The following is an 18,128-nucleotide window of genomic DNA, read 5'->3' as shown; positions in this document are numbered from 1 at the left end:
TTCCTTAAATTGGTCAAATCTTTCTTCACAGCTGCACGAGAGCCCTGACTCGTCTCGCTCGCTCGCTCGTACTGACACACACACACACACACACACACACACACACACACACACACACACACACACACACACACACACACACACACACACACACACACACACACACACACACACACACACACACACACACACACACACACACACACACCTCTGAACTCAAACTGGTCCAAAACAACATTGTTTGGTCTTAACTAACACAAATGAAGTAGTTGTTAATTTGCATATACAGTAGACCATGAAAGTAGACCCTGCTGCTTTAAACCGACAATTATGGATTTTTTATTAAGCCACTTGGGAGCAGTGGAAAATGAATGGACACTACAACCTTTACAGTTTTTACATTTTGAACACTTAATTCATATCAATCATTTCGGGGGGGTTATCTCAACCCTTGAGGCAAGTGGGTAGTGTCGACCTATACTTGACACTGGTTTGTAGACGGTTGTGTGTATGGCGTTAGCATGTTCTCGAAACATGCTAACGGTAACGGTTGCTGCGGTAATGTCATTATGGTTTCAATACCAGATTTAACAGCTTCAGATGCAGCAGGAGTTCGAATTCACCAAATCATTATATCAAACATTATCTCATTTAATGTGAGGACTACAAGGAAACCTTTGAGCCTCTCCTCCATCTTTTTCTTCTGTTGTTTAATTGAGTTTCAACTTCCTGCACTTTGTCCGAAAATCAAAACTATTCAAAGTAAACAAACAGAACCAAGGTTCACTTTGATCAGGACCGAGACCATCTAATGTGGTCATACTAAGTTTAGGTCCATAGGTCAGAGGAATCTTTTAAACCTGGTGTTTTTTTGTTTTTGTGCTTAAATGTCCTTAGAAACGTGATGTTAAAGTTGTAAATTTAGCATTTTGCTTTTTTCTCACCAACCAATCAGCAGCCTCTTAGGTATCAGAGCCCATTACATCCACATCTTAGGGGGAAGTTAAGACCATTAGAAAAGAGTCGAAAACAAGTCAATTTTATCCAATTTATTACAAAAAGAGCACATACAAAAGGATAATATACAAGCCATGAAATTAAATTCAAATTAAAAAAACAGAACAGTTTGGGTTTAGCAATGCAACTTTTGAAATCATCACCGTTATTATTATTATTAGTAATAATAAATAAAGTACAAAATTCCACCAAATGTGAATCTAACATTTACCCATAATATGCTCATCCATTTCTTCATTAACACACTCATCACCACTAATGCGCTATTGCTTTAATATTAATGATAAATAGTTCTATTTTCAGATAAAATATCCTATATTGAAAAACATTGCGCAGTCACAGCTAAACAGCAGATTTTCATACGAGGATGGCGGCAGCCCTTTCACTGGCACTTTTTGGGATTTTTCTCTTCAGTTTTGTTTTTCAGATTCAAGCAGCAACAAAATTAATAGTTTTTTTTTCTGTTATATTCTTTGTATATATTTTCACCATATACTATTAAACCATTGAGACTATATTGAAACCTGAGAAAACATGCATTTTTAGAAAAAGGTTGTGCTTTAAAATCCTTGCCTTCCTTTTTAGACTGGGAAAGGAAACGGAGGATAGATCCAGAGAGGAGGGATGGACGGTGAAATCAAAAGAAGAAATGGAGAGAATAGGAGATGGGAGATAGGGAGAAGGGAGAAATGAAGGAGCGAAAGGTGAGTGGAGTATTTGTAAAGCCCACAGTGAAAGATGCCTCTTTAAAACTATTTCCCCGCAGCTATTTTGGACATTTTGACTGGAAGTTTTTGAGGAAAATGGCTTTTGTAGACACCTGTCAAATGTTGTCGTAGCTCCTTCGTGACCCATTCTTTCAATTAACTGGGCGACCAATAAGGCATGGTGGCTTCGTGGATTGATTGTTGATGGTTTCAGTCATATGGAAATATCTCCTAACACTTAGAGCGAGGCACTTGTTATGCGTAAGTCTACAAACTAGTCTGGAAAAAACGAACTGAAGAGAAACACCAGAGAAATTCAAATGAAAAGAGATCGACACAAAAGAGTTAAAGCGAAGGAACATGCTTCACAGATGATCATCATTAAGACCCATAGTGCATTGTGAGAAGCAGAGCATTAAAAATGAAATTTGAAAATAAAATTTAAAAAAAAGCCAGAGTTCTTAGTGATAATTTGAAATTATCGAAACTACCTTTTTGCCAGTGAGAGGGTTCCCATATTTAAACAAGTGAGTGCAAAACAAAAGAAAAGAGAAGTCACAAACTAAAACCAATTCACTTCATTGCAGTTTGTCCACTACATCACAGCATGGGGGATCTGAGAAATTGCATTGAATGGAATGTAACCAAGATCCACAGCACCACATGAGAGTGAGAAAGAGAGAGAGACAGACAGAGAGAGAGAGAGAGAGAGAGAGACAGAGAGAGAGAGCAGGAGAGAGAGAGAGCGGGCTCAGTAGCTCAGACTTGGACAGTAAACATCGCGCAGCCAGCTTGTGGAGGTCAAACAGCAGGGTGAATCGTGTTATTTTTGTTGTTTTCGTTTCAGTGTTCCAAAAAGTACAACTGCATGCAAAGCATTCCTATTTAAAACAATGCAAAAATGAGGTAATTGTTTTTTTTTCATAGCATTTTTTGTGTTATTTCTAAATAAATAAATTATGATTCAGTCGCCCCCCCCCAGAAAAAAAAACTATACAAAATTAAATACATACCCACAATATCTACAGTTAGTAATAAATTATGATTGTTAAATACTTAAGGCATCTGAACTGACAAGACCCTGTGTAAACTATGAAAACTTCATCACGGATGACTCCACTACAGGAGGAGGCAGTGTCGACACTGGCAGTGCACAAGACAGGGAGAAGTGGATCCTGTTTTGATTGGTCCTTGGCCTGAAAGAGACTCTGGGCCAAGTCTTATTCTTAATCATCACAGTGCGTAGGACGGCGAGGGTCCTCAGAGCAGCAATTAACACGCAGGGACCTGTGAACCGAAGTGAAAGCAGGCGAGACTGGATGGAACAGCCTGAGTGTTCCCCCTGCTGCCGTGTCGTCTCACGTCTGTGTGCACTGTGAGAGGGAGGCTGCCTCCGTCACACCACGTTCTACATGTTCTAGCAATACAGCATAGCAACCAGCATAGCAACCACGAGGGGAGGTCTGTCACACAAATACACGAGATCAATACACAAGCTCTTCTCTCTGCTGAAAACACTGCATGAATCTATACCTAAATATGAACCAAATGCAATACCGAGTGAAAAGAACTACTTGTCACCGTAACTACTGTCACATGTGTTTGTTCTTTAGGCCAACAGGTTCCCACCGAAAGAGGATCCCGAGATGCACGCACGCTACAAGTCAGGGGATCTGACGCCGTGCTTGTTTTTTTTTTTGTTTCTTTGTTAGTGTCGAGAAGCAATCACTAAGTCATGCACAGCCGTCTCTGCACCCTGAAAATGGAGTAACACTTGCAAAGCTCACAGCCCGACTCGACGCTGAAACATGCATTTTTTTTTAGCTCACGACGTTCTGCCACTGGCCCGGCGCCAAGATGAAGGTGCAGGTACCAAAGCGGCTCAATCTTCCTCCCACCTCGCTCGGCAGTGCACGATACTTTCTTTTATTCATCCTCCTGTTTTGTTTTTTTTTGGGCTTCGTGTTGTATAAGCACTCCAGTGGCCATTAACCTACAGTGAGTCTACCTGTTGCCTGAAACCCTTAAACTCACACACTCACATTTGCACTTTTTCCAACACCCACACTTTTAGTTTGCCACATCCACACACTCACAGCAGGGCCGAGCACAGACGTGTCGCCAGGTTGAAGCTACACTGTGAAAACAAAAATTGATTTTGGTAAAATACTCTCTACCTATTTTTTCTCTTTTTTAAACGTTAAAAACACACACAACGACTCAAGTCACCGGGCTGGGTTTTATGCGGCAGTGACAGAGAGACCAACTCACACGACACCATCTCACATGACACCAACCCAAGGTAAATGTACGACTGTATTGCAAAAATGTCAAAGCTGCATGAGAGAAGTAAAACACTCAGCTAGGCTGGCGCTCGCCCACCAGGAGGGCGTCTGTGCACCAGATATCACTTGTTGGTTACTGCTACTCTACTACGACCACAAATGATCTTTAGGTAAACATGGCATCAGAGCATTTAGTTTCTGGTAAGCTTTCTTGTGTGGCAGAATATTCATGTTGAAGTGTGTGTGAAAAGAGAGAAATATATATATATATATACATATATATATATATATATATTAAATGTGTGTGTATTATACATATATATGTACATGTATAATACACTCTCTCATAATACATGTATGAGAGAGGGAGAAAGTAGCCAGCTCACTGTGGGGTTATGATTCCACTCTCGGGACATTAAGTCATGGCTTTAAGGACATGCTACACAGCCCGGGGCTACCTACAGTACAACACTACCACAGCAACAACACCCAACTGACAAGCAGCAAGCTACAAGTAAACCCTGTGTACATATCTGTGTGTGTGTGAGAGTGTGTGTGTGTGTTTGCATGTCTTTTGCTTCCAGAAGGATGTGCTTCTATATAAAAGAGACTCTGTCGCGGCCTCTCGTGCAGTTAGTTATCCTGGCTTGGCTCAGTAAAGCATGAGTCAGAAGGAGGGTGGTGATGTCACATGACGTCTGGAGACATTTGGCAAAGCACCCGACAGTTGGGTGTGGGGGGGATGGGGTGGAAGAAAGCGTGGAACCACACAACGGTGATTGACAAGAGTGTGGAGGGGGGTGTGTGTGCGTGCGCGGTCTGAATCTCATCAGCTGTCAGGGTTCAGCTGTGTTTCGATGTCAACGCGGCAGATTGGACACTTCCTGCTGGTGGCCAGCCATTGGTCCACGCAGCCCTGGTGGAAGAGGTGCATGCAGGGCAGTCTCCTGCAGGACGGAGAAGAGAAAGACACAGGGTCAACGTTGAGTCACAGGGACAAGCATGAGTCTCAGCGGTGCAGACAACTATGTGCTTCTGCAACGGAACTTCTGAAACCTGCAGGGAGTTAATTTAGTTCCTTCAGGCATGCAGAGGGGACTTCGGTTGGGCCTGAGTCCCACACGCCTCTCGGACAGCTGAGACTCTGTATGTTGTAAACCGACTCTCTCCTCGTCCCACAGCACTTTTCTCTATCCCCTACATTCACCCACCCCAGCTCGGGTTTAACTGCCTGTGTAAAACCATGTGCTCTAGTCAGTGCTTGTAAAAAGGGCCATCGTTTGGAGGTGACTTATGCTACATACATACCACTGCGATTACGTATGAAAACTGTTTATTTGGACTGAAACGACCTGTGTCCACACCAGAGTTTGAAATCTGGTCTCCTACACATTTCAGCAGGTATATCATCGTAAAACGCTGAATTTAACTGCACACAGCTGATAGCTGTTAAAGACAACAGCAGTGCTTGTAATATATTGTGTCACGTTCTACACAGGTAGCTGAGGCCAATGCTGGTTGTTTGCTTCAGGATGGGGGACATGTGAGAGGAGCCTGACAAATCAGTGACCAAAAAGACGCAATCAGTTTAGATCCAAGACTTGAGAACCTAGCCTGGCTCTGTAAAAATGCCCACTAGCACCAGTAGAGCTCATCGATTTAAATGTGTGTTTGTTTAATCCATAGAAAGACAGAAGTGTAAATGTACTGGAGGGAGTTTATCTGTGTGAGACTATTTCTTGGCTGCAACATAGACTGGTTGCCTGACAACGGCTCAGAAATAAGAAATAGTCTCCAGATATAATCCCCTGAAAATTTTGATTTGTACACTTTGGCTTTAACATCCCAAGTATCTTCGATTCTGCAATCTATCCCTGCACGAGAAATAAAATGCAAGCATCATTTTAAAATTTGAAAGAAAACCGTGAAAACGTTTCTGACCTGACGTCCTCGGCGTCCTCCAGCATAGACAGACAGATGGTACACTTCTCATCCACATCGGTTTCCTCCTCCTCCCCGATCTTCAGATGCAGTGGCTTTCTCTGTGATCAGGTCACAATATAGAGACAAACAGTCAATGGGAGCCATTCGACCCAATGAGAAAACATTCAGTAATGTCTATGTCTGTTATTATCTGTCCAACCTTCTTGTATTTGTGTGGAAAGGTGAATCTCTCGATGGTCGTCTGAACGGCTCCTCTGCTTACACTCCCCAGCCGGTCTTCAAGCTGCAACAGCTCCTGGGGGAAAACATTACAATCACATAACCGATACTAACTGGACTGTGTTTTTGTCAACACCCCTAAAAGTGTTAAAAAACACTACAAATGAGTTAGACCTCATTTCCACAGGGAACATAAAGGGAGATTACTCATCAGCAGGAGTAAAAGTGTATGGAGCGATGAATTTCTCTATAATAATTTATTATTATTGATAATAATAACTTCATTTATATAGCAACTTTAAAAGCAGGGTTTACACAGACAAAGCAGACACACAAACTCAATCGCAAAAATGCATTCACATAAAAGTAATAAAAAGACAGCATCAAGTGAAGGCAGACAACACAAATAAAAGGAATAGAACAATAAAAAGAAATGGATGACACTACATGAGAGCGAATAAGTACAAACAACAAAAGCAATAAAACAAAAAGATAAAAAGATACAAATCTCTGATAGACTAAATAAAAATGTTGGTTCGAGAGTTTCAAAGTTTGTTTTCAAGTTACAAGGATGTTCTGGTTTGGATCGACGGAGGGAGGAAAGTGTACGGAGCGTTTTCAGGGATAATTTACCTCGTAACTCTCTCGCACAGCAGTGGCGTGCCTCGAGGGATTCAGACTTTGCAGGGCCAACAGGTGCAGCTGGGGGTACGGGTAGTTTCTGATTTCATGCACGACCTGGCAAAAGAGAGCTCCTCGTCATTTAACAGCACTGATAATCCTGCAGAGGAAAACAGGTCCTCTCTGTTCTTTGAATGTATCTGCCTCGTTTTGGAGAATGCAAAGTGCGACACAAGCACCAAACGTCTCTGTTTGTAAAACCCTAAAAAGTAAGAAACCTGCCGCTAGGTGCTGCAAATGCGACGCGACCCTAAATGACCTTCATCAACTGAGCAAGGTCGAGATTTAAAGGAAGGCCCGAACAATCTTAAACATTTCTTATTGAGTTTTTATTCTTCCATCTGGCCGTAGATTCAATCTGCCAAGATGCAGAACTTACAGATTTAAAAGGTCATTTATCCCTGCGGCCAACAGCCTTTCAAATGTCTCACTGTGATGTACTTGTATTTTTGAGGTATTTCTTGTTATTATATGCTTTGAAGTATACATTTAATTGCCCCTCAGGGATAATAAAGATTCCTCAAACCTTCTCCTGATTGACAAGACCCTTAAAGCTCTACAGTTCATTTACCATCCTTGTTTGAAAGCATCAGCTCAATGGAGAAAGCTCTAACTAGCAAATACAAAATTTGAAATAAATTATAGCAGGGCAGAATACCACCTACCACTTGTGCGGAGGATGTGTTCCTGGGGAAGTGGTGCATGCGAGGGGAGGCCAGGTAATGCTGATAGTGCTGAGGGAGCTGCTGGAGCTGGTACTGGTGGTGAGGGATGCCCGCGTCCACACTCAGGTCCCTGCAGGGCAGACAGACAGGCGGCTAAATCAACACTGTCAACCATGCTAGGACGATATGACAGACAGACAGAGGGGTGCCGAGACAAAGGCATCAAGATAATTCACACTCGTTTATCTCCAGCGGGGACTCACCAGTCAGTGCCTTCGGCCAGATACCGCGGCTGCTGTGTCATTGGCTGTGGAACATGGAGGGGAGGGGAGAACTCGTAGCCCGAACGCAGTCGGTGAGGGTTCAGGGGAATACGCTCCTGGGTTCTTCTAGAATAACACAGATACGTTAGACTTGGTTCTATGAGTAGACAGAATGTGTGAGTGTGTGTTATTTGCATGTAGACTAGTTTTACCTGGAGTGCGGGAGGATCCTGCGGTGCTGCGCTTCAAGAAGCTGCTGCTGGATGAGGTATTGCTGGTGTAAGGCCTGAGGTAGGAATGGAGGCCCCGGCACATCCTGGAACTGGGGGGGTGCGGGCAGGGCAGTGAGGGGCGGATGGTGCGCCGGGGGCAGGTGGGTGGCCAGGCCCGTCTGAGGGGGCTGGCTGGTGTGTCCCAGAGGGAACTCGGCTGAGATGGGCGCCTGGGGAGCGCCCAGGTGAAAGTGTCGGCAGGAGGTAGCATGGCTATTGTGATGCCTGGTGAAGTGTGCTCCTGTGGGAAAGAGATCCAAGTGATGAGAATTGAGCTTGAGATTACTCCCAACCACACAAACAACACACAGAGATGCAGACGAACAAATGAAGAACACATAAATACATGCACATTTGATTTCTGCCTCTCTCTCTCACACACACACACACAAATACATTTAAAAACATACAACTTATCCCACAGAGAGAACATACATATAGGACACAGGAAGAGACAAAGCAGACAAACCAACAGATGGATGACACAGGCACGCACACACACACACACACACACACACACACACACACACTAAGACCCCTGTGGAGCACCTTCTAAACCCACGGACAGATTGCACCCAGTGGCCTGTCTGTCCGCTCCCCATGATTCAGCCAGCAGGGAGGAGGGATCTTCACTAAGAGCCCGGGGTGGTTCTGAGATCTACAGCACCGAAGGGGTCGTCTGCAGCCTGTGATCTCCAGTCACTTTATTACATGTAGTTTCTATATTATATCTGCAGTTTGGTGGATCATAGATTAAACTGTCTCGTTCTGATTGAAACCCTCGCTGAGTCTGATAACCACCACCACAACCGAGGTGGGCTCAAGAGATTATCTTGCGTCCGGTTTCACCCTCCCCCATCGAGCCTCCTCTCAGAGGTGGAGGCGACGTGAGATTGTGCAGCGCGGTCCAGACTGAGTCTCCTCCTGCACAGGACAATCGATGCAAATTACTCCGAGTTCGGCGAGAGGCGGGTTGGGAGGAGGTTGCGGTGGGGACACACAGCTCATACTTCAACTTCCAATTACGAGCTTTCACATTACTGGGTTTGTGAAGCAGGACGCCGACCACAGGGTGTGGAGGATGGACCGTGCAGAGTGGATGTTACAATACCACTGTGTTGTGCTTTTTCAAAGGCCTGGAAATAGATCCAATCACTTTGAGTTGAATATTTTGGAGGAAATCTACTATATGTTGTTGTTGTTGTTTCAAGCGGAGTAGGAGGTAAACATGGTTTATATTAAGGTCATACAAGGTTTTGTATAAATACAATTATCGTTCTTTAGAGGTGTTAAAGGCAGCTTTTGCACAAATAAACTATTTCCCCTTGTTTCCAGTCTTTGTGCTAAGCTAATCAGCTTCTGACTGTAGCTTTCTGTTTAACAATCCAACATTAGAATTGTATCAAGCTACTCACCAAGCTCCCTGCCGGAAAGCAAACAAAAGCATCGGCCAGAATAGCGAACTTTTCCTTTAAATTAAGATGATAAAGACCAGGATTTTGTGTTGACATCTTAAAAAGACGATTATTATGACAGATGGTCTTATTTGTGTTGTGTAGAAAGTCAAATTTTCTCCAGTTGTGGCATTGCTGTTCCGTCTAAATGTGGAAAACATATGGACGCTGTAAACAAAAAATGTTGTGTATGTTTGTTTAGAGCGAATAAATGAATCATAAAAACTTCTGTATTATCTGAATCGAGCCTGTAAGGTGTAACATTTAACAAGTTCACATTAATAGCTTGTTTAGAGTTGACTGAAGAATTATGTTAGAATTAGACACCACATGAAAGTACAATCTGTTCAGGTCGAGCCTAATTTAATATGACACCTGCGTTTACCTGCTATTTCATATCAAGATGGCTGCTGTTAAAAAGGTCTGTTGGATTAAATGTGGACTTTCTAACAGTCATACTAATGACACTGTGTCTAATATGAGTAAGTGGGAGGATTCATTTATTACTTAATGGTTTTTTGATAAATTAAGCACTTTCTGAAAAATGTCATTAACTAAACCTAGTTCACAGGCTTCAGATCACATTTGCAAATTACCATCTGTAATCATTATAATCGTTACTCAACAAAATCCCTCATCTCTTACATGCATGTGATTATATGTTTATTATTTTTATTTATTGATAGGAATAGTTTGCCTTTTTGACTATATATTTATTCTGTCAGGGAACGATATCGGAACACTGAGACCACTCTTATGATTATTATAAATATTTATATATAATATAAAGCTTAGCTTAGCACAAAGACTGGAAACAGGGGTAAACAGAAGGCCTTGCTCTCTACAGCGTAGCATCTCCGGAGTATGTATTATTTAATTCATGCAAAATCCAAAGTGACAACGCAACAATTTGTTGTTTTATGGGGTTAATGTGGTGCTCTGTTTTTCACCAAAGAAATACCTGTGCACTCCAGGGTTTGTGTAAATCAAACAAAGACAATATAGAAATACATATAATTTTGTGAGCTGGGTGAGCCGTTTCCTCCGGTTTCCAGTATTTGTGCTAGGCTGTTTTAAGTAGCCTCTGGTTGCAGCATCATATTTAACATTGGATCGTCCAAATGTTCTCTCGTTCTCCTACAAATAGAGAATAAGCCTATTTCCCCAAATGTCTCGCTATTCATTTATTTTGCAGTTATTCCTAATATGGCATACAGTATATGCATGATTGTTGTTTTGCTTCGTTGACATTTCGCCTCAGGACATGAAAAGCCAATGAAGCTTGAGAGCCACTGGCAGACTGAAAACATTTGGCTGAGGAAGTAGAGCAGAAATGGCAGACTGTTGGTTTGATTTGGTAAAAAGGCTGTTCGTCACTATTGTATGAAACCTGTGACCTGGTAACACTGGCGTCCGTGTGGAGCTTAAAGTAAATGTCAAATTATTTGTCTGTGGGCTCCTCTGCAGAATCGGCCGCTGACATTAATGTTTGACATACTGCAGGTCTCCCAGCAGCGCTGGTGCTCTTACTCTTTATACGTCCCTGCTTTCACTTTGACGGACAGACACAAAATGCCTGGTTGGTGCAGGACGGACCCCCACCCCTTGCACACAGACACACACATGCTCTCATCCACCTCTCCTCACCCCTGAGTTGCTGCACAGGCAGCCCCTCCCCCACGGTGTGGCTGCAGCATGGCGTCCCCTGTGTGAGTGACAGCCCGGAAGCACCGCCCACCAGCGACTGCAGCAGCCTGACATTAAACCTGTCTCCCTCTCCCTCCCACCCTCCCTCCCTCCCGCTGCCATCGCTGCAGCTTTACAATCTCACCTCCTTTTCTAAACATAATCCTGTCTTCTTCCTAGTCTGATTGTCCTCCATCATGGAATGCTCCGAGCTGTGTGCTAGCTGTTTTTCACTGAAACCCGTCCCCACACCTGCTGATATCACAGATCCGCATACAAACCATTACAGTGTGGTTCTTAAAGGAATGCTATCGGCCTCTGTGATGTACATACAGCTGGACTGAAAACATGCACACATATTGGCTAATGTCTGCACTCGCTGACCTTGATTCTACAGTGCATGGGTCACATAAGGGCATGGTGGGAGGAAGACAAAAGATCTGATGCTAACAAGGTCTGTAGCCGTGCAGCTACTGTGGATTAACATATGTATTACAGCTGCTGGGTTATTTTAAAAGTCTGTTGCTGCAGTCGCTGGCAAGAAGTTGCAGAGCAACATATGGCTACTTCTCAGCCACACCTTGTGTCTCCAGACTCTGCACATAAATAACTCTGGACTATTTCAGACATTGTGAACAGATGTATGGCTCATGTGGCTGGAGCGGGCCGGTAAGGGGTCCCCGCTTTAAAACGCCTCAAAGTGCTGAGTCTCAAATTTTAAATGTGCAGTGAAATAGTCCAAATGAATAACACCCGAGCCTGTGCTGGACGTACTGCCCAGATTTCACACTTTTCAATGAAGAAAAAAGGCTTTGTTTACAGTGAGAGCAAACCCCTTAACCCAAGAGATCAAACTTAACACATAGGAAAATATGGAACTTATATACTGAATCATTTTGTTGGCTAGCATAAAAATGGAGTACTTGTGTAATTTAAGACTTTTCTTTACAGCGCATTGATCCTACCGTAAACACTATGTTGACACTTTCAGTTAACTCCCTGGGATAAATAATCAGGTCTTATCTGGGTCTTATCTGCACTTGTAATCTAATACAAGTCCCATTAGGTTTTTGTTGTCACCAGGTACAGACACACCACAGTTTTGACTATAGGAATTTAATCTCACATTATCAACCTGGCTGCTTCTTCCTGTGATTTAAGATTGTGTGTTAATGTGTCTGTTGTGCGACATGAACGTGAAAGGAAGTGGATGAAACAGACCAGTTTACACAGATATAAAACTTCACATACGAACAACTTGCAATGTGCCGATTGAACCGAGCGGATTTGTCATTACGCAACACATTTGAAGACTCTGTAAGGAAAAGTTGGACATTTTGGGGGATTTTGCATATTTGCTGTCAGATGTTATCAGATGAAAAGGTTGTCGGTTGTGATATCTGTCAGATAAATATAAGTAAAGAAAGAGCTGCTATGGCTCTTTCAAACTAACTAAATCCACCTGACAGCATCGCCAAAGCTCAGCAATAAATGTGTTATCCCTTCTCTCTGGACAAATTACTTATCAAGTTGTTTAAGCTAAACTAATGGACTCTATAGCTTCTCATTTACAGTAGAGATACAAGAGAAGTAACAACCTTTTCATCTCTTTGCCAGACAGCAAATAAGCAAAGTTCCCAAAATGTAGAACTATTCCTTTAATAACACACATTAAGAAGGTAGCCTAGTGTTAACGGTAGACAGACATCCAGGGTTGTTTGAATTCAGCTATTAATCAGTCAGTACCTCAAATTGTTGATATATATCTTGAGACGATTCATTCGCCAACCTATTTATATACTGTGGCTTATAAACCTTTAACATCTTTGGTTTTATTATTCCATTTAGGCAATGCTATAAATTGCAAAGCAGCGTATTCAACATGTTAACCTTGATTTTTTCTTATTTAGAAATCAGACATTCCTCTAAGGTTTTTTCTGCATTACTTTTACAGAAAACTGACAATAGTAAATAATATGACCGAATATATCTTACCCAATATAAGATTACCATGTTGAAGAAGGTTATCCATTTTGCCCAAAGTGGTTCCAATGTTAACTCAACACCAATAAACACCAATGAGTGGATGTGAGGGAGGCTTGGTTGAGTTTTATAAATAATAGTGTATGGAATAAGAGGGAATGACAGCGTGTAACATTAAATATCAATGCCGATGTGTTTCAGTATAAACATGCTTTTTCTTTTTTTTGTTGTTGAATGGACAGAAAATTTGGTTGCCCCAACTCCAAAGTAAGCAGAACAGCAACTTGAAGAAACTCTGTCAAAGACAGCTGAGAGAATGAGAGCACATAGAGAGTGAGGGGACCGTCTCAGTGACAGCAAGGTGTGGAAGGAGGAAGGGAGGAACACATGGAAATCAGCAAAAAGCACACTGAAGGTTAGGAAGAAAACTACAGTCTTTATTGGAAAATATTAGTATGTGTGGCACTGTGTGATAATAGTAATAATAAGAGTAATATAACCAGAATAATATCATGCAAATAAAGACCAAAGGCAAGGCCCGACCATGCTCTCTGTAGGGTTAACAGAACAGAAGCAGCATCCAATGAGTAGATGTGTATGCTTACAGCACATTTCAGTACAGCAGGGGCATCTCTACACAAAGATTACATTGGAATCTGCTGTTCAATGTGGAAAAACAAAAAGTATAAAATGACCATGCATTAGGATCTAATACAAGAACATAAGGTAGAAAGAACCACAACCAAAGAATAAAAAGACATTTTGATTCTAAAAGGAGTTCTACAGAAGTGCAGGATATACACATCCCTGTAAAATGGATAGCATTCTGGAAGTGTCTGAGGAGAAGACTTAAGAGGGGGCTGTGAATGATAGTGGTGAGGGGGGGGATTTTCAAAATGGCAAGATGAGTTAGACCTGAGTCTCGCCAATTTATTGTGACTGACAGAATCAATTCAGCTCGCATGAACAAAGGCTTTCACACATGGATAGGATGGTGACCAGCCGTTTGGACGCTTTGCACTACAGCAGGTGCAGTGGACCATCAGAGGTGAAAATAACACCACACAAATCACTGTAATTTCAGCGCTGCGAGAACAAGCCAATTGGTGAATGTAAGAAAAAAGCGGGATTATCGGTAAAATTGATTTAGAGTAGGTGATCATACGAGCAATTTTGTAGATGACAAAAGCTGGTACTTGGCAAAACAGGGGATTGGACACAAATATCCAAAGGGTTCGATCAAGCCTGGCTGTGATCGAATCAGGGAGGGGGGGGAGATCAAAATGTATCCACTTTACAGAAATTTACAGCAGAATGTAGTCTATCCACACTGAATGGGAGAATCACAATGACAGTCTGTAGTAAAAAGTCTACACGCTACAATGGGTTATTCACTAAAGAGCAACATGACAGTTTAAATAGAGACAAACTGCTTACTACAGAAGGTGTTATTCTTTAGTCGGTTACACAGAAGGATACGGTATGAGTGGGAACTCGGTTTGGTTTGTTTTAATGCCAATGTCGTCTTCAGATGGAAAAGAGGAAATGAGGAAGAAGGGGGTTCACAATACAGCTAGATGCAGAGAACAGGCAGAGGCTACGGCAGACAGCAGCAGATGATCGTTAGCTACACAATGGAGGGGGACAAAGGTCTGAGAAATGCGGAATGTAGAGCCAGCCTCGATACTATGGAACAGGAAAAAAGAACACAAATAAAAGCACAATGAAATCATTGGTGCTACTGCATGTAGTTTTAACAATCAGTCTATTCTTGCTCTTACTGCTATTATTACATAATCAACACAGATAGCCTAGTACTGCGATGGAGGATGATATTAATGCTGTTATGTCCAATCGAACGACTGTGGTTGTTCTACCGTTAGGCTGTTCTCGCTGCTGCAGCGTTTTTCATTGTGTATTTTTAGGATCGGAGGCAAACTGCCACCATTTTATAACCTCTCTGTATTAAACCTGAGGCACACTGCGACACTAAACTGGAGTAAAAGGATGAGTTAATAGAAAAGAATCATGTTAAAACGTGTTAACATGAGAACTACGAGGAGAGGAGGAGGGGGAGAAGGGGGGGGGGACAACACACTGGATGCCACACAAAGGGGCAAACAACCCTTGTCATGTTGTCAGCAGCGTGCACGGCCAGATTACACACAAATACACACAGTCGCGTGTCTTAATAGCAAACGAAGCGGTGCTAGTAAATGTGACGGTGTCGAGCTCCGGGTGTCGTCCCGAGTAAACACACGAACCCGAAGCACACGGGGGAGACCGCGCTGGCGGCGGAGGGTTAAAAAAAAAACGGAGTAAGCGGGGGGCTGCCGTTTGACAGCTGCGGTCATTCGGTGCCAGAAAACAGGCCCCGAAACAGCGCAACACACCGATACTCACGGTCCAGACAAGATGTCTGAGCGTTTCAAAGCGGCTACGCACACGCGACGCCACAGTTAGCAGCGCGGCTAATGTTATTCGTCGCTCGTCGCTAGCAGGTGTCAGCTCTGTTTACATCATGAGGACATTTAGAAAGAGAAGAAGAGACGCGGCGGGGTTTAACGGGGTTAGGACGTGAAATAGAAAAGCTCGTAAATACCTCTATTTCTAACTGAGCCGAAGACGGGGAGAACCAGATATCCAACATGTACTAACACCATCCTGGGTCCTTCTTTGTTGTGCAGCGGCCGCAGCGAGACAGATGGTCCATGGAAATGATCCCCTCCGGTGCTCGGCGCGTTCAAACGCACAGGCTGCGCTGGCTGCACACGCACACCCGCGCAGCCAATCAGCGGAGCCCCCCGAGCAGGAGCCTCCGGCTGTGGCAGGCGGCTCCGCCAATGGGAGCTGCGCGGGGGCGGGGACTGTCCGCCCCCTCCGTCCACACTGAAGCCTGCAGCCTAGAAGAGGTGCTGCTGCCTCCTCAAGTAAACATGGCCCCTCGTTAGCTTTCATTCACACTGATTATTCAGCACTGCCACGATTATGTCACACACACGATGGGTCTCATCGAGGAATTAAAATGAAAATCTGCAACAGATCATTCTGCAGGGACATAGAGTGTATGTAAAGAGGTCATACCATTCAATTTGCTTAGAATCTGGTACTATGCAATATCAAGGATAGGATCACAGATAATCAATCCAAATATTGATAATTTCCAGTGATTAAATCAGCTAAAGTACTATCACGTAAAGAAGAAAAACATGTTATGATTTATAACGTTAAATAATTATTGAATGGCTATTTGTTTGACTTTATTGAAGGTACTGCACTACAAGCATTCAGTCTCAAGATGTTAATCATCCTGCAGTATGTAGCTTTAGATTGTATTACTTTCCTAAAAAAGTAACTAACCAAATTGAAAACTCAAGTGGTTGTATACATATACATAACAAACCAACAAAACATCAAAACAAAAGGAAATGGGTAAATCTTCCTGCTACTCTCTTTATTATTTACTATTCCACTTTATCTCCAGTTCCTTTCTAATTACTCTTGTCTGTTTCTCAATTTAAAAGATATTCTTTCAATTTATTTAATCTCATCAACTGTTTAAAACACAAGGCTTTGTTTTTTATTTTCACAATTGATAAACGAGACAATTTTAAATGGTAAAACAACAATCTATTGTATGATTTCTCTGAATTAAAGAGATAATCACAGCAAATAGTTAATACGTGTGTCCATGTGTCTTTGGTATCCATACTCCAAATAAGACTTCATATAGTATCAATACTTTGAGGATTGACCCACAACCGAGGAAGCGACTGTGTTTGTCCTCACTGGGATAGATGATACACCAGGTAGCAAAGGGAGGATCAATAACGTTAAAAGTATTATTTAATATGCTGTGGTGGAAAAGTATATATATATATATATATATATATGTAGGCTATATATCAGGGACGACATGCACAGGGACAACAGATTCAAATTGGCTTCTACCTGACTCTGATGCAATGTAAACTCCATTGCCCCAGTAAAAAAATAAGCAATAAATAAAATGTGTATTTTCCATGGTCAATATTCTTTATTTTCATTCATGTAATAATATTACATTACCACAATATTAAGGAGAGCAACAGGAGTTATATGACGCAGTACTTAAGATTGTTGGCCCTGCATATACATGTTTTCAGATATTTCCTCAAAGTTCTGCTGGGGGCGACAAGAGGTAACCAAACTCTTACTAATGGGCATATTAGGCAAGGAAAGTGTGTTTCATGAAAGTGACGAAGCTGAATACGTTTAACCAGTGCCCTGACAATGGTCCCTAAATGCTGGCTCACTGGGACACCTGATCGAGCTAAGTTACCTGTTCCTTTCCCGCTACAGCTAAGCAAAAGTCTGTGCTGTGAAGAAAAAGCTATAAGAAAAAGTTGAATCTTGTACTGCAGCAAAGCCAAGAAGACAATCAAGAGAAAATCAGTTCAAACACTTGTCGGGGTAGGCTATCGCAGGGTCTTTTAACTCACCAACAACTCATGAGTAATACAGCTGCATTGAAATTCAGGACATTTTGACGTTAATAGTGCACTAATATTGTGTAAACTCTGAATATTCCCTGTCATGAATACTTGTTATACTTGTACTTATTTGACTACTTAAAGAGGTACATTGTGCTTGTAGTACTTAGATTTTACACTATGGTGTGCAAACCTTTACTTACATAAAATGTTGTAGTCTTCAGTGGAGCTCTTTCCTCATTACTTTTTACTTTAGTGAAGGGTTAGGGCTAAAATGAAGATGTGTGACTCCTTCTGAGTTGTAACTAATGAGAAGACTCCATAGTCTGTTTGTAATAAGAATCTCTGAAGTGTTTTAAGGACAAGAAAATCTGGTTAAGTTGGCCTTTCTTCACTCTGGGACCCAGTGGAGGATTTGTCCCATCTGTCTCTGTGTGGAAGGAATCAAATCACAGTCATTAGGGCTGCCTGCAGGACTGT

The 18,128-nt window shown here is 42.3% G+C and overlaps 1 protein-coding gene across 2 annotated transcripts; it reads right to left on the bottom strand.

Moving 5' to 3' along the window:
• Positions 1-1,034: 1,034 nt before the first annotated feature.
• ark2ca (arkadia (RNF111) C-terminal like ring finger ubiquitin ligase 2Ca) lies at positions 1,035-15,926 on the bottom strand. Of its 2 annotated transcripts, none has more exons than XM_062413009.1 (8): positions 15,779-15,926; positions 7,994-8,294; positions 7,782-7,907; positions 7,519-7,648; positions 6,806-6,910; positions 6,153-6,248; positions 5,951-6,051; positions 1,035-4,956 (listed from the first exon to the last, which is right to left on the bottom strand). In XM_062413009.1, exons 1-8 carry the CDS (start codon positions 15,837-15,839, stop codon positions 4,839-4,841), a joined length of 1,038 nt encoding a protein of 345 aa, XP_062268993.1. In that variant the 5' UTR covers positions 15,840-15,926; the 3' UTR covers positions 1,035-4,838. The 2 variants fall into 2 exon arrangements, with proteins under 2 accessions (XP_062268993.1, XP_062268994.1); XM_062413010.1 differs by having other exon boundaries at positions 6,153-6,245.
• Between the last annotated feature and the right edge of the window lie 2,202 nt (positions 15,927-18,128).

This window comes from Platichthys flesus, chromosome 19 (genome assembly GCF_949316205.1).
Source record: "Platichthys flesus chromosome 19, fPlaFle2.1, whole genome shotgun sequence".
Taxonomy (NCBI): Eukaryota; Metazoa; Chordata; class Actinopteri; order Pleuronectiformes; family Pleuronectidae; genus Platichthys; species Platichthys flesus.
The sequence above is the reverse complement of the archived record's forward strand: the minus strand, read 5'-3'. Positions and strand labels throughout refer to the sequence as shown.

Bases quoted from the DNA above. Each gene is read 5' to 3' on its own strand.
- ark2ca (XM_062413009.1), bottom strand. From the start codon at position 15,839: ATGGTGTTAGTACATGTTGGATATCTGGTTCTCCCCGTCTTCGGCTCA. The intron at 7,908-7,993 runs GTAAAACTAGTC...GTGTTATTCTAG, and splicing joins AGGATCCTCCCGCACTCCAG to AAGAACCCAGGAGCGTATTC. The intron at 7,649-7,781 runs GTGAGTCCCCGC...TCTGCCCTGCAG, and splicing joins CTGGCCGAAGGCACTGACTG to GGACCTGAGTGTGGACGCGG.